A 20489-nucleotide genomic window follows, 5' to 3' on the forward strand; every position below is an offset into this window, starting at 1 on the left:
CCATGGGAATCAGTTGGTTAATGAAAAGTGCCGGTCGACAGTTTCTCCAGAGATAGAGACAGAGAGGTCGAGAAAGGGGAGGGGGTGTGTTGGAGATGTACCAAGTGAATTTAAAGGCAGGTTGGAACTTGGAGGCAAATTTGATTAAATTGATGAGCTCAGCTTGGGTGCATGAAGCAGCACCAATACAGTCATCAATGTAGCAGAGGAAAAATTGGCCAGCATTACCAGGGAAGGCTTGGAACATGGACCATTGCACATAGCCAACGAACAGGTAGGCATAGCTGGGACCCATGGGGGTGTCCATGGCCAGCCCTTGAGTCTGGAGAAAGTGGGAGGAGCTAACGGAGTAGTTGTTGAGGGTGAGGACCATTTCTGACAGATGGAGGAGGGTGGTGGTGGAGGGGAACTGGTGGGTTCTTTTAATGAGAACGATGCGGAGGGCTTGAAGGCCTTCTTGTTGGAGGATGGAAACCGGGGATAGACTGGACATCCACAGTGAAAATGAGATAGTCAGGACCAGGGAATTGAAAGTTGTTGAGGAGATCGAGGGCATGCGAAGTGTCGCAGATGTAGGTGGAAAGGGACAGAATGAAGGGAGATAGAATGGATTCAAGGCAGGAGGATACAAGATCATTTGGGCAGGAGCAGTCAGAGACAATGGGACTACCTAGAAAGTCAGGTTTGTGGATCTAGTATAGGAGGTAGAAACGAGCTGTGAGGGCTAAGGGAACTAACTGAGTTTGGTGGCAGTGGATGGGAGTTCTCCAGAGTTGATGAGGTCAGTAATGGTGTTAGAGACAGTTTTCTGATGGTCTGGAGTGGGGTCCTCTTAAAGGGGTAAGTCAGATGTGGTGTCTGAGTGTTGCTGCCAGGCCTCAGCAAGGTAGAGGTCCGTCCACCACAGTAGAACAGCACCCCCTTTGTCTGTGGGTTTGATGGCAAGATTGGGATGGTGTGGAGAAAGTGGAGGGAAATGCGTTCAGAGGGGGTAAGGTTTGAGGAGGACGGTTGATATCTCGTTGGCAATCAGACATGAAAAGATCCAGGGCAGGCAGAGAACCGGAGCGAGGTGTCCAAGAGGAGGAGGAGGGTTGGAGAAGGAGTCATTGGTGACATCTGCAAACTTGCTAATCCACCCATCTACGTTTTCGTCCATATCATTGAAATTCTGTAGCTCACAAACAACAGAGGTTCACTGATTTCCCTATCGAGAATTAACATCCACAATTCTCATACAAGCCAACTTAATCAACTGCTTGAACAGTAACAAATTCCAAGATTTTGTTAATAGTCACTCACCTCCTCCTCTTCCCAGTCAATCAAGTCCCAGTCGTAGGCAATGACAGCTCGTCTGCGTTTCCAGAACTCCAGGAAGACTGTGGCTGCAGTAGGGGGAGTGGAGACAGGAGGTTACAGATGGGACAAGGGGCTGGAGAATGGGGGCACGGTGGATTTCCTGGAGGGCACAGGGCAAAGAAAGACCTATGTAGTGGGACTGTGTGATCTCACAGAGCAGCAAGTGAGTGTGCACAGAGCAATCTCCAAGCCATAGATGAGTGAGGTAGGAGCCCGCTGTTGGCACCACGTGACACTCCCTGTATACCACCCTTCTCACAGGGACACCCTGACACCACATCACCACGTAAGCACAGATCCGAGGCCTCACCCTTCCGGAGACTTACAGTAGGATCCGTCCTGAACTCTGATGCTGTCTGTGTGGTGTCATTCTTTAAAAAGAAGGAGGACATCTCTGATGTCCTGGAAAGGAATGCCTCGTCCCACAAACAGATGTGGCAGAGACGAAGGGACTGAAGAAAGGGAACAGCATATTTACAGGAGATAGGGTAGGAAGAGGTATAGTTGAGATAGCCATGGGAATCGGTTGGTTATCCCTGGGTGCTCCTGTTTCCTCCGTCATTCCAAGAACACGGGGAACATGAGGTAATGGGGCTGTTGTAAATGGCCTCTGATGTAGCGGCAGAAAGCTGGGGTGGAATAGGATGGGAATACAAGGAGGGAAGTTGCGCATATTGTAAATGGGTGCTTGGTCAGCAAATAGAGGGGTGGATGCCCAACCAATGCAAAGCCATAGTGGCTGATACCCTGGTCAATGCCCTGTCCATGGTGGGCGGACATCTCCAGCCAATGCTGTGTCCAGCAGGGCACCCACTCTCAGGCCGAAGCCCTGCTCACAGGGGCAGACCTCAGTTCAATGCCTCTCCCCCAGAGGGGTGGATTCCTGGCCAATGTCGCACCCACAGTGGGCAAATTCCTGGCCACTGCTCCACCCACAGTGGGCAGGTCCCTGGCCAATACCCCATTGACAATGGGCAGATCCCTTGTCAATTACCCACCCACAGTGGGCAGCTCCCTGCCCAATGCCCCATCTACAGTGGGCGGTTCCTTGCCCAATGTTCCACACGTACTGGGCGGTTCCCTGACCAATGCGCCAACCACAGTGGGCAGTTCCCTGACCAATGTCCTACCCACAAGGGGCGGTTCCCCAGCCAATACTCTACCCACAATGGGCAGTTCCCCAGCCAATACCCCACTCACAGTGGGTGGTTCCCTGGACAATGCCCCACCCACAGGGGATAATACCCTGACTACAGGGGAGGGACCCTGCCATTTCCTTACTCCATGGGTGTTCTGTAAAATGTGGCTCTGGTCTACAGCAGGCAGGAGGCTGCTTAGCAAGATAAGGCCCATGCAACTACAGGGAAGTTACTGGCATGGGTGGAGCATTGGCTGGTCGGCAGAAAACAGAGAGTGGGAATAAAGGGATCCTATTCTGGCTGGCTGCCAATTACTAGTGGAGTTCCACAGGGGTTGGTGTTGGGACCGATGCTTTTTACGATGTATGTCAATGATTTGGACTACAGGATTAATAGATTTGTGGCTAAATTTGCTGATGATAGACAGATGGGTGGAGGAGTGGGTAGTGTTGAGGAAACAGAGAGACTTAGATAGTTTAGGGGAATGGGCAAAGAAGTGGAAAATGAAATACAATATTGGAAGGTGTATTGTCATGCACTGTGGTGGAAGAAATAAATGGGCAGACTATTATTTAGATGGGGAGAGAATTCAAAATGCAGAGATGCAAAGGGACTTGGGAGTCCTTGTGCAGTATACCCTAAAGGTTAACCTCCAGGTTGAGTCGGTTGTGAAGAAGGTGAATGAAATGTTGGTATTCATCTCTAGAGGTATAGAATATAAGAGCATGTGATGTTGGGGCTCTATAAGGCACTAGTGAGACCACATTTGGAGTATTGTGTGCAGTTTTGGGCTCCTTATTTTGACATTGGAGAGGGCTCAGAGAAGATTCACAAGAATGATTCCAGCAATGAAAGGGTTACTGTATGAGGAATGTCTGGCAGCTCTTGGGCTGTATTCCCTGGAGTTTGGGAGAATGAGGGGGGATCTCATAGAAATATTCCGAATGTTAAAAGGCCTGAACAGAGTAGCTATGGTAAAGTTATTTCCCATGGTAGGGGAGTCTAGGACAAGAGGGCACGACTGCAGGATTGAAGGATGTCCATTTAGAACAGAGATGCGGAGAAATTACTTTAGTCAGAGGGTGGTAAATCTGTGGAATTTGTGCCACGAGCGGCTGTGGAGGCCAAGTCATTGGGTGTATTTAAGGCAGCGATAGATAGGTTCTTGATTAGCCAGGGCATCAAAGGGAGGAGGCAGTGGAGTGGGGATGACTGGAAGAATTGGGTTAGCCTATGATTGAATGCTGGAGCAGACTCAATGGTCCGAATGGCCTGCCTCTGCTGGTATATCTTATGGTCTTATGGATTGGACACACTCTGGAGTCGTTGGAAAAGGAATCCAAGCGGTGGTGAAAACTCAGGACCTATCGGAGGGAAATATTGCTCAATTATAATGGGCACCTACCCCAGACGGCCATGAAAACGGCAAAGAACACAGTCGCTTGGTTGTCAAACAGATGCGTCACCTGTAGATGGAAGAAGATGAGAGCTCGTTATTGGAAAACAGAGTGAACAAGTTGTCTCCACCAACCCCTGCTCCCTTGCCCTGGCATTTCACCCCTCACCCGCCCAATTGGTCAGCCAGATCAAACAACCATACCTTGGCATAGAGACAGCTGTGTGATAACCGCTGGTAGCCACAGTGCCGGTCGCAGAGCGGACACATAATGATTTCTGTTGCTTCACAAATTTCTTTACTAGAATAAGACAGAGACAGTTACCGCACAGAGGGTGTGGGACTTGTTAACTCTGGAATGGTACTGTAATTATTTTTCCTCATGGTTCATAAGGAGGCCGTTCAACCTAGCAAATCAATACTGACTCGCAGAGCTCACTCACTTCCCCACTCATGGGGAGTGTGCCCAATCCACCAGCTGGTTGAGGGCTTTGGGCCTATCAAAGAGTCTGAAGCCCTGCTCCTCTGCTCAAACCTGTACCTGTGGAAAAACTCCCTCAACATTATGGGCCTGGCCAGGGCTCAGGAATCTAGAAAATGTGGGTCAGCCAGGGAAACCATAAGTCTCATATCCAGCGTCTAACTGTGAGGCTACTGAGGATTCATCGACATAACAAGATACTTGATATTTTGTGTAAGGAATGTTTCTCGGCTAGTTCACAATTTTTAGAGACTGATAAGAGTAAAGCAGCCAGCACAATCAGAGACCTTCCCATCGCAGACTTCTCTCTTTTGCCTCTTTCATCAGGTGGGAGATACAAAAGCCTGAAAGCACATACCACCAGGCTCAAGGTCAGCTTCTATCTCACTATTGGACAGTTCCCTAGCGTGATAAGATAGACTCTTGACCTCATAGTCCCCTTTATTATGATCTTGCACCTTAGTCTACCTGCACTGCACTTTCTCTCTAACTGTAACACTTGTTTTACTGTGTACTACCTTAATGCCCTGTGTAATGATGAAATGATCTGCATGAATGGCATGCAAAATAAAATCTTCACTGTACCTCGCTAGATATGCAATAATAAACCAATTCCATTTTAATTGGAGGAGCAACACCTCATATTCCATCTGGGTAGCCTCCAACCTGATTGTATGAACACCAATTTCTCCAACTTCTAGTAATTTTCCTCACCTCCCCCTTCTTTTTCCATTTCCCATTCTCGTTACTTCCTCCTTCACACCTTCCCTTCTCCTCGCCTACTATCACCTCCCTGTGGTTCCCTCTCATGGTCCACTCTCCTCCTGTCAGATTCCCGTGTCCCCAGCCTTTTATCTTTTCCACCTATCACCCCCCAGTTTATCACATCATCTTCCTTCCCCACCCACCCACCTTCCCCCTCACCTGGTGTCACCTATCACCTTCTAGCTTGTTCTCCTTCCATTCCCCCACCTTCTTATTCTGCCTTCTTTCCTCTACCTTTCCAGTCCCGATGAAGGGTCTCGGCCTGAAACATTGACTATTCTCCTCCATAGATGCTGCCTGACCTGCTGAGTTCCTCCAGCATTTTGTGTGGGTTGCTCTGGATTTCCAGCATCTGCAGAATCTCTTGTGTTTTTAATTTTTAATTTAACATTTCCCAGTAGCTGCTCTCATCCCATCAACACCTAACGTGTTCCCTGCCACACAACTACATTACAGGTCACTTATGGCAGTCAGTTCATCCAGTCACCTGAACACTCTTGGGATGAGGAAAGACAGCAAAGCACCCTGGTCACCGGGGGAGCATGCAAACTCCACGCAGACAGCAACAGAGGTTGTGGTTGAACCCAGGTCCCTGTCACTGAGGCCTCCGTGCCCCTGTGTCCTCCTGAAAGGGCTCAAAACCATGAGAGATTATAAACACGAGAGATTCTGCAGATGCTGGAAACCCAGAGCAACGCACACAAAATGCTGGAGGAACTCAGCAGGTTAGGCAGCATCTTTGGAAATGAATAAACAGATGACATTTCAAGCCCAGACTCTTCATCAGGACTGGGAAGGAAGGGGGAAGATGCCCAAGTAAGAAGGTGGGGGGAGGGGAAGCGGGATGAGCTGAAAGGTGATAGGTGAAATCAGATGGCTGGGAGAGGGGGGATGAAGTAGGAAGCTGGGAAATGATAGGTGGAAAAAGTAAAGGGCTGTAGAAGGAGTAATCTGATAGGAGAGGAGAGTGTACGTCAGGCATCTAGGTAGAGACACCCTGCTCCCAGCACAAGGGGAACAATCCCAATGGGGATTGAACGCCAGGCCCTGCCCAACCTTACCTCACTTGGCAGTGATCAATGGTGAAGACTCCGTAGAGAAACACGATTAAGCCGACGGCAGCAGCAGGGAAGAGCATTCCAGTGTACCAGCCCAGCCAGGCAAAGTAGAGGCCAATCTTCTCCCCAAAATAGCGCCTGCAAAGCCGCGGGTGAAAGAAACCATTGGTATATGGGGTCAGAAGCTGACGGCAACTCACCAATTGGCACACCAATTCAATGAACAGGCGTGGTTAACTGACATAAACAAGAGGTTCTGCAGACGCTGGAAATCCAGAGGAACACACACAAAGTGCAGGAGGAACTCAGCAGGTCAGGCAGCATCTATGGAAATGAATAAACAGTTGACGTTTCATCAGGACTGAAGGATTTTGGGTCGGAATGTCGACTGTGTATTTTTCTCCATAGATGCTGCCTGACCTGTTGAGTTTCTCCAGCATTTTGTGGGGTTAACTTACATATTTTATTTACTTAGAGATACAGACAGTATCAGGCCCTTCTGACCCAACAAGCCAGCCACCCAATTACACGCATGTGACCAATTAATCTCCAATCCTGTACATCTTTGGACTGTGGGAGGAAACTGGGACAGTGGTGGAAGCCCATGCAGTCACGGTGAGAATGTCCAAACTCCTTACAGACAGTGGTTGTGACTGAACCTGGCTCGCTGACACTGTAACACCGTTTGCTAACCGCTGTGCGACTGCACCAACACACAATCTGACCCAATTTGGCCTCGAAACTCCTGGGATCCTTGGATAACGCACAGAATGAGTCCAGACCCGGATTATGCAACGGGCACCAGATGTGGAGGGTTTGTAGGGGTGATTCAAACATCTGTGCCATTACACACACACATCTGGGCAAGAGCTACCCTTAGCATGCAGCAAGGAACAATGATTACACCGCAGTTCCTTGGAATTCTGCCCCATTGCTTGTTATATCGGGTACATACACACCGCAGGAGGAGGTGAGTATTCTGTCCCATCAGATCGGTGAGGTGGGAGTGTAGTACTGCCAACCAGTAAACACTCAAGGGGCGACGCAGAAAGAGCAAGAAACCATCAGGAGCAAAACACGCCATTCAGCCCATCGAATCCGTTTCACAATTCCCTCATGGCTGTCAGCCCATTGAATCCGTTTCACGGCTGATTTATTATCCCTTTTAACCTCGTTCTTCTGCCCTCTCCCTGTAAACTTTGATTCCTTGACTAATCATGAACCTATCAACATCTGTTTTAAATATACCCAATGACTTGTTCTCTGGAGCCGTCTGTGGCAATGAATTCCACAGATTCACCACCTTCTGGCTAAAGAAATTCCTTCTTATCCCTGTCCTAAATGGATGTCCTTCTATTCCGAAGCTGTGTCCTCTGGTCTGAGACTCCCCCACTATAGGCAACATCCACTTATCAAGGCCATTCAATATTCAATAGGTTTCAATGAGATTCCCCCCTTATTTTTCTAAACTCCGGCAAGTACAGGCCAGGAGCCATCAAATGCTCCTCATATGTAAACCTGGAATTATCCTTGTGAACCTCCTCTGGATCCTCTCCAATGCCACATCTTTCCTTAGATAAGGGGCCCAGAACTATTCACAATGCTCCAAGTGCAGTCTGATCATGGTGACCTCCTCCTGTGCAGTACGATTCAGCTCCTGGTGAACTATCTCACCGTCTTCCTACACTCAACAGGAAGTCAGGCCTTCGGCTGATTCATTGTGTTATTGAGCTCAGGGGCTCCAGTCTAACCTTGTTCTATATGGACAAGTCTTTCACCGTACCTCTGTCCCCGTGACAATAATAAATCAATCGTTCAATAACCTGGCACGGGATTAGTCAGTCGGCCTCCCACCCAGAAGCAATGAGTCCAGCAGGTTCTGTATCCCTGCAGGAGAAACACCTGGGGAACGGCCCAGAGGCCTTGCCCTGCACGTGTGGCTCTTCTGGTGGGTGCAAGGACCAGTCCTGACACCCAAAGGTGCCAGCAGTGTACCGGGTGATAGTCTGGCTCCCTCGGCAAGCTCCAGCTCAGTAATCATGGCTTCACTCTGTGGCAGACTCACCTGACCAGGTCGAGCGGCTGGAATTTGTACCAGACCCCCCACCACGCCCAACATTCATACAGCAGATGGCGGTGGTTTAAACCTCTGTGGGTCTTTACTGACTTATTGCTTTTGTAACTTCCCTGAAACAAAACAGAAAGAAACATCAGGAATGTCCATCAGGCTGGATTTAAACAAGGGCCCAACGCATTGATGCAATCACAAAGGCAGCTCATAGGCAGATCTACTTTATCGGAATTTGAGGAGATTTGGGAGGCTAGCAAAGATTCATACAAGGTTCTACAGATGTACGCAGATGTTCTACAGAGCCTAACCCTAATGCGATTTTCATCGGAGCAGTTTGATGCCGACTAGTTCTGGGGCCTGCAGTCACCAAATGGCACAGTGTTAAATTGAACTGAACTAACATTAACGTTCCCAGGCTGTCTCCAGGACTCTGTGGTCGATGTTTTACATTCTGTGTGTTATTCACTCATTTTTTGCTGGCTGTGTGATTTGTTGTTTTTTTATACGTTAAGTGTCTTTGAACAGTCCCACGGTGTTTCTTTGTTTCAAGGCTATCTGCGGGAAGGTGAATCTCGCGGTTGTATGCTCTGATAATAAATATACTTTGACTTTGTAATGCTGCAACAATAAACTTCACAGCACCAGTCAGTGATAATAAAGTTGATTCTGAAGTGATTTATGAGCACAAGAGATTCTGCAGAGGCTGGAAATCCAGAGCAACACACAAAATGCTGGAGGAACTCAGCAGGTCAGGCAGCATCTATAGAGAGGAATAAACAGTCGACATTTCAGGCCAAGTCCCTTCATCGCACATTATTTTTACTTGATGGCCCTGAACCAGCCCTTTGACCCGTGCCACTCGGCAAACCCCGATTGAACCCTCGCCGAATCACAGGACCACTTACACTTCATTAACCTACTAACTGATATGGATTTGGACTGTGGGAGGAAACCAAAGCACCCTGAGAAAACCCACACGTTCCACGGGGAGGACCTACAGACTCCTTACGGATGAAGTCAGAATTGAACACCAAAGCCCAATGCCCTGAGTTTAAAAACATCGCGCCAACAACTACGCTACCGTGGAGCCCCAAAGGTGAAAGGTCTCAGTCCAGGACGGCAACTATTCTCCCCTAACCGTCTCTTCCCCTCACCTGCCCATCACCCCTAATATTTTGTGTGCTGTCTGAAGAAATTTGCCTGCACTTCCCACATCTTCAGGCTTCAGCCTGATGTGAGGCAATCACCTCAACCTTCAGCATTTCCCAGTGATTACAGGAGTTCTGTCGTACTGCCACTACCTTGAACAGTGATGGCAGAGGGAGGCCATTCGGCCCCTCAGCCCTGCTTTTCCATTCAAGGCTGACCTTTAACCTTGAGGCACTAATCCCATAACCCTGATTCCCCCCCCCCCGCCGCCCCCCCATTTGACAAAAATCTATCCATGTTGGTCTTGAATGTCTGGATTCCACAGCCACTTGGGGAGAGAATTCATAGAAGACTAGAGCACAGAAACAGGCCCTTCAGCCCACTTAGTCTATGCTGAGAAAATCCGCCCAGTCCCATCGACCTGCACCTGGATTATAGTCCCGCACACCCCTCCTATCCATGTATCTATCCAAGTTTCTCTTAAATGTTGAAACTGAACCCACGTCCACCATTTCTGTTGGCAGATCATTGCACACTCTCTCACCATCCTCTGAGAAGTTTTCCCTCATGTTCCCCTTAAACATTTCACCTTTCACCCTTAACCCATGACCTCTAGTTCTAGTCTCACCCAACCTGAAGGCGAAAGCCTGCTTGCACTTACCACATTTCAGGGTTGGAAACTCAGGTGCAATTGAGTTGTAAACCTTACCGTGCTCACCCTTACCTCATGAAGTGGGAATGCTGCTTCATAGGTGTTGTTGCCAAGTAACCGACTGAGGCCTAGAGGAAGAAATATTAATACATCTGCAGGTAGATTAAAAGCAATGTTCACCAAGCACCATCCCCCAAGCATTCAGTGAAAGGAATCTTGGTTCTTTGTGTGTTGATTAAAGATTTCTTTGATCTTTAAAAATTTAAAGGGATTAGCTTGATTTGTTTCATTTACGTCAAAACGTTACAGTGAAATCTGTTGCTTGCGTCAAATTAAGTCGACAAGGATTGTGCTGGGGGCAGCCCGCAGGCATTGCCATGCTTTTGGCATCAACATAGCATGGCTACAACTTACCAACCCTAACCCGCACGACTTTGGACTGTGGGAGGAAACTGGAGCACCCGGACGACTTTGGACTGTGGGAGGAAACTGGAGCACCCGGAGAAACACACAGGGTTCTGGGAAGAACGTACAAACTCCTTACAGACAGCAGCAGGAACCTTACTGCTCTTTGAAGGTGTGTTTCAAAGGAATCACACACAGAACGGACTGATTTCCTTCCATATTAACAGGGACTTTCCCCCCCATTTGTTTCTTTGATTCTTTTTGCCTTTACCTTACACGTGAGGGAAATTTGGTTCCTTAAGGTTTTCATAGCTGGTGGAGGGGAGAGAGAGGATGAGCTCCCGCTACCTATTAAATGGTCCCATTGACCTGCGACTCAAATAGCTGCTGGAAGCTCCTGGCCTTCACATGGGGCTTAGCTACAAAGTCTGGCGTAACCGTTTCTACCATCGGGAGAAGGGGCAAAGGTGGGCCACTGTCACCTTCAAACCAGTTGCTTCAGGCCGATGGGGCTCATCAGCTGTGGTTGACATCTCATCTGGGAGAAGGAAAAATCTGATCTCAAACCTCTGCTACCTTGTGGCAATACCCACTCATTTGGAAAACTTCTGGAGTAAACCCTGAGAAAAAATTCAGGGCTGGAGTCCCTAAGGTAATCCTACGATGAGTTCAACACTGACTGGCAACTTCTGTGATGCCGCTGGTGCCAAACTGTATCGGTCTCTGCCGTTGCAGCAGTGTGGAGGGGGAAATTGATGCATGCGCAACAACTTGCTCTCCATATTATACTGCCCTTGCTTGTGTATTGAGTTAGACAGACGGGACTCAACTTCCATGGTCAACCCAACCAACAGAAGCCATCAGGGGTAATTTACAGCACCCAATCTACCAACCCATGCATCTCAGGGATTTGGGAGGAGACTGGAGCACCCGAGGAAGCCCACACAGTCACAGGTAAAACGTATAAATTCTACACCCAGACATTGCCCAAGGGGAGGACTGGATCCACGTCACTGGAGCTGTGAGCCGGCAGCTCGACCTGTTAGCAAATTTGTACAGATGTACCGTGGAGAGACTCTAACTGGTTGCATCACCGACTGGTATGGAGGGGCCACTGCACAGAATCGGAAAAAGATGGAGGGTTTTACACTCAGCCAGCTCTGTCAGGGCACCAGCCGCCCAGCATCAAACACACCTTCAAGGAGCGATGCTCAAAAAGGCAGCATCCATCTTTAAGGACCCCCATCACCCACGACATGCCCTCTTCTCATTGCTACCATCGGGGAGGAGGTACAGAAGCCTGAAGATGCACTGAATGATTCAGGAAAAGCTTCCTCCCCTCCGTCATCAGATTTGGAATGGACAATGAACCCATTAACACTACCTCAGTAATTTTGCTCTAGATATTTAATGATTTTAATACAGAACAGTACGGCACATATATTTCTTTTTACAATTTTTAGTTTTTTTTATGTATTGCAGAGTACTGCTGCCGCAAAACAACAAATTTCACGACGTGTCAGTGACTGCTGAGCCACTGTTGCAAGGGTCCAGGTCACAGGCCGAACAGAGGGAAGGCCTACAGGCTGCACTGGTACAGTGCGCTGGGTTTGGACAGCGCAAGGAGAGGCATCGGGGCACTGATACAGGTTGTAAAGGCCCACCTGTCAGTGCCCAGGTGCTCAGAAGAGATTCCCAGCTGGCACAAAAGATAATCAGCCACAGGTCAGAGAGAAAACATCACCCTTAAACTGAACGGCACACCCCTAACCACTGCCTCAGAACCATGACCAGAGTGTGGAATTGTTACTTTTTATGTAGTGTAACTTTCCTATGCTTGTTTGTATCTTTATACAATCACCTATATACGTGTACCTGTTCAGTGAACTTTCCAATAATTATGGTACAGTTGCTTCTGTTTTTTGTAGAAAATTCTTAGTTTCTCTGTAGCAGGTGCCACGCCACATGAATCTGACTATCTTACAAATTGCTGCAAAGTTGTATTTTTTTAGCTAGAGCTAGTTTTTGTCGATGACCACAATAACTTCTTCTTATGGCTCTTATTGCTCATTCTTTTAACACTTAACAAAATGACCGTAAGCAACACATTTTATGCTTTACTCTTAACTTTAAAAAAACCTCGATCAAAAACACCAAGATCTAACACCACTCTGATCACTTAGCACTGAAATTGACTTGCTTTTTTGTACTAATTGTTCCTTCTTAAAATGTACACTGTGTATTCCTTGGGAACACTGCGCGCTGCTCCGCTCTCTGCTGCAGTGAGCCTGAGGCTGCGGGCCTGCTTCACTCTGCTGCAGTGAGCCTGAGGCTGTGGGCCTACTCCGTTCTCTGCTGCAGTGAGCCTGAGGCTGTGGGCCTACTCCTGCAGTGAGCTTGAGGCTGCGGGCCTGCTCCGCTCTCTGCTACAGTGAGCCTGAGGCTGCCGGCCTGCTCTGATGAGGCTGAGGCCGAGGCTGTGGGCCTGCTCCGGGCTTTGGCTCTGATTGGGCCACAGGCAGGCTATATACAATCTCAAAATTAGTTAATGAACTGCATATTTAAATTAGTCCATTCGTTTATTAGTAACCGGCATAGGAATGTACACTGTAGGAGAAACTTGTTGGAATAACCTTCAGGTAATCCCATGCCTTGTACTTGAGATCACAAATGCACAGTTTCAGGTAACAATGGGCCAGTGGAGTTTAATGAGATGTTGACATTCACTCCCAGCCTCAAAGTCAAACATTTTAATGTTTAGCTTTTTATAGTTACATTCCTCAAGGATCTTTGCTGTTTGCCGTATATACAATTGACCTGGGTGAAAATACAGCTGTGTGGGTTAGGATGTTTGCAGACAGTTCAAAGATCGGTATTGAGGATAGTGTAGAAGATGGACAAAGGATACTCGGGGTAGAGATCAGCTACAAATACAGGAATGGGAGGTGGAGTTTAATACAAAGTGTTGCACGCTGGGAGATCATATGCAAAGAGATAGTACAGTGTTAAAGGTAAGACCCTTAACTGTGTTGATGAGCAGAGGGATCTTGGGGTCCCTGAGAGTGGCTACACGCGTTACTGGGGTGGTTACGAATGCATACAGCATGCTTGCCTTTTTTCAGTTGAGAACCTAGAGTCAAATAGTTGAAAGATTATATCGCAGCTTTATAAAACTCTCATTAGGCCTCATGTGGATGATTGCATTCCATTCTGGTTGCCCCTTTATAGGAAGAGTTGGAAGATTACGTTATAAAACTCTCATTAGGCCTCCATCTGGATGATTGCCTTCTGTTCTGGTTGTCCCTTTACAGGAAGGATGTTAAGGCTTTGTAGAGAATGCTGAAGAGGTTTACCACAATACTGCTTGGATTAAAGGTTGGACAAACTTGGGTTGTTTTCTCTGGAGTGGTGGAGGTTGAGGGGAGACCTGATAGAGGTTTATATTATAAGAGGTGTAGCGGTAACTGAACGAACCTAAGGTTGTCACAGCCAGGGGTGGTAGTGGGGATAAGCTCCCACTACCTGTAAAGTTCTCTAAATGGCGTGCGACTCCAACAGCCTCTGACAACCAGGTCCAACTCTTGGCCCTCACATGTGGCTTCGCTACTAAGCCTAGTGGAATTGTTTCTACTGACAAGAGAAGAGGCAAAGGCAGACCACTGGCGCCTCAAAACCAGTTGCTTTGGGCAGTTAGGGATTGTCAGCCTTGGACGACAGCCTACCCAGGAGAAGGAGAACTCTGACTATAAACCCCTGCTGCCTTGCGGCCATACCCACCCATGGGAAAGGCTTCGGGAGTAAACCCCAAGGAAGAAATCATGAGCTGGGGTCCCTAAGGCAGTTCGATGTTGTTTACAACTTCACTCTGGCAACCTCTGCGACGACACTGATGCAAAGCTGTACTGACACTTGCCCTTCCCTTGGACCACATCAGTGACGTGGAGAGGAGAAACCTGCTGCATGGGCAACAGCCGGTTCTTCAAACCTTCCTGCCCAGGCTTGCATCCTGGAGAGGACACAGTCCACCAGAGACGCAAACCCATGATCCCGTGTTCGACAGCTGCCTAGTATTTTACTATAGTTGGTGAAAGCACCTGATACCTTTTCCCAAGTTTGCAATGTCTAACATTAAAGGGCAAGCATTTAAGATGAGAGGATGCAAGTTCAAAAGTGATGTGTGAGGCAAGAATTTTTTTAAAAGCACTGAGTAGTGGGTGCCTGTAGTGTGATGGCAGCAGTGGTGGTTGTGGCGATAAATGCATTTGAGAGACTCTTGGACAGGCTCATGAATGTGAGGGGATGGAAGGATACGGACACTGTGCAGGCGGAAGGGATTAGTTTAGTTGGCCAATTGATTAGAAACGTGCCTAGTTTGGCACAACACTGTGGGCTGAAGGGCATGTTCCTGTGCTGTGCTTTACTGCTCTCTGTTCTGTTTCCATCACACAAACACACGTTTATAATGGGAACAGCTGTACGTAAAGATCACACTGTATATACATTCGATCCATTGAATCAGCTCCGCTATTCCATCGCCGCTGATTTAGTATCCCTCTCAACCTGTTCTCCTGCCTCCTCCCCGTAACTTTTAACGCCCTGACTAATCAAGAACCTGTCAACCTCTGCTTTAATTATACTCTGTGACTTGGCCTCCACAGACATCTGTGCAATAAACTCCACAGATTCACCACCCTCTGGCTAAATAAATCCCCCTCATCTCTGTTCTAAATGGATGTCCCCCGATTCTGAGGCTGTGTCCTCTGGTCCTAGACTCCCCCACTGTTGGAAACATCCTTTCCACGTCCACTCTATCTAAGCCTTTCATTGTTAGATAGGTTTCCATGAGACCTCTCCTCACTATAATAATGGAGTACTGTGAGCAGTTTTGGCTCCCTTATCTCAGAAAAGGTGTGCTGGCATTGGAGAGGGTCCAAAGGAGGTTCACAAGGATGATTCTGGAAATGAAAGGGTTAACGTACAAGGAGGATTTGATAGCTCTGGGCCTGTACCTGCTGGAGTTAGAAGAATGAGGGGTGAGGAGGGAGGGATCTCATTGAAACTTATCAAATATTGACAGAGTGGATGTGGAGAGGATGCTGGTGAGTCCAGGACCCAAGGGCACAGCCGCAGAGTAGAGGAACGTCCATTTAGAATAGAAGTGAGGAGAGATTTCTTTAGCTAGAAGGTTTTGCGTTTGTGGCATTCATGGCCACAGACAGCTGTGGAGGCCAAGTCATTGGGTATATTTATAGCAGAGGTTGACATATGCCTAAGTTTACAGAGAGAAGGCAGAACAATGGGGTTGAGAAGGATAATGGATCAGCATTGACGTTATGGCAGAGGACTTGATGGGCTGAATGGCCTGATTCTGATTCTCTGCATCATGACTTCAATGAGATCCCCCCTCATTTACAGTAGGTTCATATTAATTAGGTTTAGGTTTATAAATGCTTTTATATGATATTTCCATCAGCCATTACAATATAAATTCAGTCAATTCTTCACAGCTCAACTGCAGCCGGAAAGCCCTGGTCACAGGGAACCAGTAACATTCAGCTCAGAGTAAAGCAACTTGACGTACCTACTTTGTTCTTGCCCTCCTCGTATTTAACTCTCTGTAGAATGTGGTAAAGGATCCTACTCCTTGTGGAGTTGTTGAAAAATGTATCGGTGTTGTTGATAATGAAGCTGAAATCAGAAGGAAGGTTTTCTTTCAACTTCCCATCACCACAGATTTCACCACATACACTCAGTTGCCACTTTATTTAGATACAACCGCGTACCTGCTCGTTAATGCAAATCGCTAATCAGCCAATCGTATGGCAGCAACTCAATGCATAAAAGCATGCAGACATGGTCAAGAGGTTCAGTTGTTGTTCAGACCAAACATCAGAATGGGGAAGGAATGTGATGTAAGTGACTTTGACTGTGGAATGATTGTTGGTGCCAGACAGGTTGGTTTGAGTATCTCAGAAACTGCTGATATCCTGGGATTTTCACACACAACACTCTCTCGACTTTACAGAAAATTATGCAGACAACAAAAAAAAACAACAAACACCCAGAGAGCAACAGTTCTGTGGGTGAAAATGTCTTGTTAATGAGAGAGGTCAGCAGAGAATGGCCAGACTGGTTCAAGCTGACAGGAAGGCCACGGTAACTCAAATAATCACGTGTTACAACAGTGGTGTGCAGAAGCACATCTCCGCACACACAACATGTCAAACCTTGAAGCGGATGGACTGCAGCAGCAGGAAACCATGAACATGCTTGCAGTGGCCACTTTATTAGGTACAGGAGGACCCTGGTAACGTAGCCACTGAGTGTATAGCAGTGATAAAAAAATCTGATTGATTCTGATTCTTCCTAGTTAAACACAAGTTATAGTAAAACAAAACTCTTGAAAGACCAATTTTTAATATTAACTTCATTCATAGAGCACTTTTCATACAGGTGATGTAGTTCGAAGTGCTTTACAAACATAAAAGTCTGAAGTGAAGTACAAACATAAAAATTAAATAAAAAATAAAATAATAATAAATATGAAAATAAAAGACAAAAAGATGTTGGTTAAAGGCAAGGTTAAATAGATTTTGAACTGGCATTTTGGGTGGCACGGTAGTGTAGTGGTTAGCACAACGTTTTACAGTACCAGTGACCCGGATTCGATTCCCATCGCACGGTAGTGTAGTGGTTACGCTAGGATTAAACCGGGGGTTGCTGGCTGGAGTGGCTTGAAAGGCAGTTCCATGCTGTATCTCAATAAATAAATACACAAAGAAATAAAAGTGTCAACTGAGTCTGCATTTTTCTTATGGTTTTATGTATTGAATTCCACGGTTTAGGAGCATAGTTCAAAAAAGCTGACCAGCCAATTATCTTTTGAGAGGGATTGTTTTTGCATTTAGTCATAGTCATAATCATACTTTATTGATCCCGGGGGAAATTAGTTTTCGTTACAGTTGCACCATAAATAATTAAATAGTAATAAATAGTTAAATAGTAATATGTAAATTATGCCAGGAAATAAGTCCAGGACCAGCCTATTGGCTCAGGGTGTCTGACCCTCCAAGGGAGGAGCTGTAAAGTTTGATGGCCACAGGCAGGAATGACTTCCTATGACGCTCTGTGTTGCATCTCGGTGGAATGAGTCTCTGGCTGAATGTACTCCTGTGCCCACCCAGTACATTATGTAGTGGATGGGAGACATTGTCCAAGATGGCATGCAACTTAGACAGCATCCTCTTTTCAGACACCACCATCAGAGAGTCCAGTTCCATCCCCACAACATCACTGGCCTTACGAATGAGTTTGTTGATTCTGTTGGTGTCTGCTACCCTCAGCCTGCTGCCCCAGCACACAACAGCAAACATGATCGCACTGGCCACCACAGACTCGTAGAACATCCTCAGCATCGTCCGGCAGATGTTAAAGGACCTCAGTCTCCTCAGGAAATAGAGACGGCTCTGACCCTTCTTGTAGACAGCCTCAGTGTTCTTTGACCAGTCCAGTTTATTGTCAATTCGTATCCCCAGGTATCTGTAATCCTCCACCATGTCCACACTGACCCATGTCCCGTGGAATGTCCCATGGGGAATTCCAGATGAGTCAGAGAGTCATAAAGAAGTACAGCAGAGAAACAGGCCCTTCAGCCCATCTAGTCCAAGCCCAAACCATTTAATCTGTCTACTCCCATCGGCCTGTACTGGGACCACAGTCCCCCATACCCCTTCCATCCGTGTACCTATCCAAACTGCTCTTAAACATTGAAATCAAGCTTGCATGTACCGCTTGTGCTGGCGGCTCATTTCACACTTTCACGACTCTGAGTGAAGAGGTTTCTCCTCACGTTCCCCTTAAACTTCTCAACTTTCACCCTTAAGCCATGATCTCCAGTTGTAGTCCCATCCAACCTCAGTGGAAAAAGCTTGTTTGCATTTACCTTATCTTCTTGCTTCTGTCAGTCAGGGTGGAGGATGGATGTTGTGTCCTAGCAGTCTATACCCCTCATAACTTCATATACCTCGATCAGGTCTCCTCTCAATCTTCTACATTCTAAAGAATACAGTCCTAACTTATTCAATCTTTACCTAAACCTCAGCTCCTCCAGACCCGGCAACATCCTTGTAAATTTTCTCTGTACACTTTCAACTTTGTTTACATCCTTACTGCAGGTAGGTAACCAAAACTGCAGACAATACTCCAAATTAGGCCTCAGCAATGTTTTATACTACCTCAACATAATATCCCATTCCTGTATCAGTACATTGATTTATGAAGACCAATGTGCCAAAAGCTTTCTTTATAACCCTATCTACCTGTGACGCCACTTTCAATGAATTATGGACTTGTATTCCCAGATCCCTTTGTTCTACCACACTCCTCAGTGTCCTGCTGTTCACTGTGTAAGACCTACCCTGGTTGGTCCTACTGAAGTACAACACCCCCCACTTGTCTGCATTGAATTCCATCTACCATTTTCAGCTCAATTTTCCAGCTGATGCAGATCCCTCTACAAGCCATGACAGCCTTCCTCGCTGTCCAGTACACCCCCAGTCTTGGTGTGGTCATGGTGTTATGCGGTAACACAATTATACCAGTGCCCACAGTCCCTATTCTTCACTAAGTGAAGTTAAATACTGTGATGGCATCATAGCTTTACTGTGGCTTTCAGATGACAAGTATGACCGATTTCTGTCGAAGCTTTATTCTGTGACTGTGGCCCAGAGCCGTGGGCTCCTGGAAAGGCTCCAGTACTGAACTGATCTGTGACCGTGGGCTCCTGGACAGGCTCCAGTACTGAACTGATCCATGACCGTGGGCTCCTGGACAGGTTCCAGTACTGAACTGATCTGTGACCGTGGGCTCCTGGACAGGCTCCAGTACTGAACTGATCCGTGACCGTGGGCTCCTGGACAGGCTCCAGTACTGAACTGATCAGTGACCGTGGGCTCCTGGACAGGCTCCAGTACTGAACTGATCCGTGACCGTGGGCTCCTGGACAGGTTCCAGTACTGAACTGATCTGTGACCATGGGCTCCTGGACAGGTTCCAGTACTGAACTGATCCGTGACCGTGGGCTCCTGGACAGGCTCCAGTACTGAACTGATCAGTGACCGTGGGCTCCTGGACAGGCTCCAGTACTGAACTGATCCGTGACCGTGGGCTCCTGGACAGGCTCCAGGGCTGAACTGATCTGTGACCGTGGGCTCCTGGACAGGCTCCAGGGCTGAACTGATCTGTGACCGTGGGCTCCTGGACAGGCTCCAGGGCTGAATTGATCTGTGACCGTGGGCTCCTGGACAGGCTCCAGGGCTGAATTGATCTGTGACCGTGGGCTCCTGGACAGGCTCCAGTACTGAACTGATCTGTGACCGTGGGCTCCTGGACAGGCTCCAGTACTGAACTGATCCGTGACCGTGGGCTCCTGGACAGGCTCCAGGACTGAACTGATCCGTGACCGTGGGCTCCTGGACAGGCTCCAGGACTGAACTGATCTGTGACCGTGGGCTCCTGGACAGGGTCCAGGGCTGAATTGATCTGTGACCGTGGGCTCCTGGACAGGCTCCAGTACTGAACTGATCTGTGACCGTGGGCTCCTGGACAGGCTCCAGTACTGAACTGATCAATGACCGTGTGCTCCTGGACAGGCTCCAGTACTGAACTGATCCATGACCGTGGGCTCCTGGACAGGCTCCAGTACTGAACTGATCCGTGACCGTGGGCTCCTGGACAGGCTCCAGTACTGAACTGATCCGTGACCATGGGCTCCTGGACAGGCTCCAGTACTGAACTGATCCGTGACCGTGGGCTCCTGGACAGGCTCCAGTACTGAACTGATCCGTGACCGTGGGCTCCTGGACAGGCTCCAGTACTGAACTGTTCCGTGACCGTGGGCTCCTGCACAGGCTCCAGTACTGAACTGATCTGTGACTATGGGCTCCTGGACAGGCTCCAGTACTGAACTGATCCGTGACCGTGGGCTCCTGGACAGGCTCCAGTACTGAACTGATC

The 20489-nt window shown here is 47.8% G+C and overlaps 1 protein-coding gene across 7 annotated transcripts in view; it reads right to left on the minus strand.

Annotated features, from left to right (window-relative positions):
* Positions 1-20489, minus strand: part of LOC134351452 (anoctamin-4-like) — a 226299-nt gene that overhangs the window by 68674 nt on the left and 137136 nt on the right. For all 7 annotated transcript variants that reach the window (XM_063057598.1, XM_063057597.1, XM_063057595.1 and 4 more), the window contains 7 exons: positions 16057-16163; positions 10143-10198; positions 8264-8385; positions 6202-6336; positions 4099-4195; positions 3904-3964; positions 1303-1385 (listed from right to left, as the gene is read on the minus strand). In XM_063057598.1, coding sequence (XP_062913668.1) covers positions 1303-1385; positions 3904-3964; positions 4099-4195; positions 6202-6336; positions 8264-8385; positions 10143-10198; positions 16057-16163 — 661 coding nt within the window. The remainder of the gene's footprint in view (positions 1-1302; positions 1386-3903; positions 3965-4098; positions 4196-6201; positions 6337-8263; positions 8386-10142; positions 10199-16056; positions 16164-20489) is intronic.

This window comes from Mobula hypostoma, chromosome 9 (genome assembly GCF_963921235.1).
Source record: "Mobula hypostoma chromosome 9, sMobHyp1.1, whole genome shotgun sequence".
Taxonomy (NCBI): Eukaryota; Metazoa; Chordata; class Chondrichthyes; order Myliobatiformes; family Myliobatidae; genus Mobula; species Mobula hypostoma.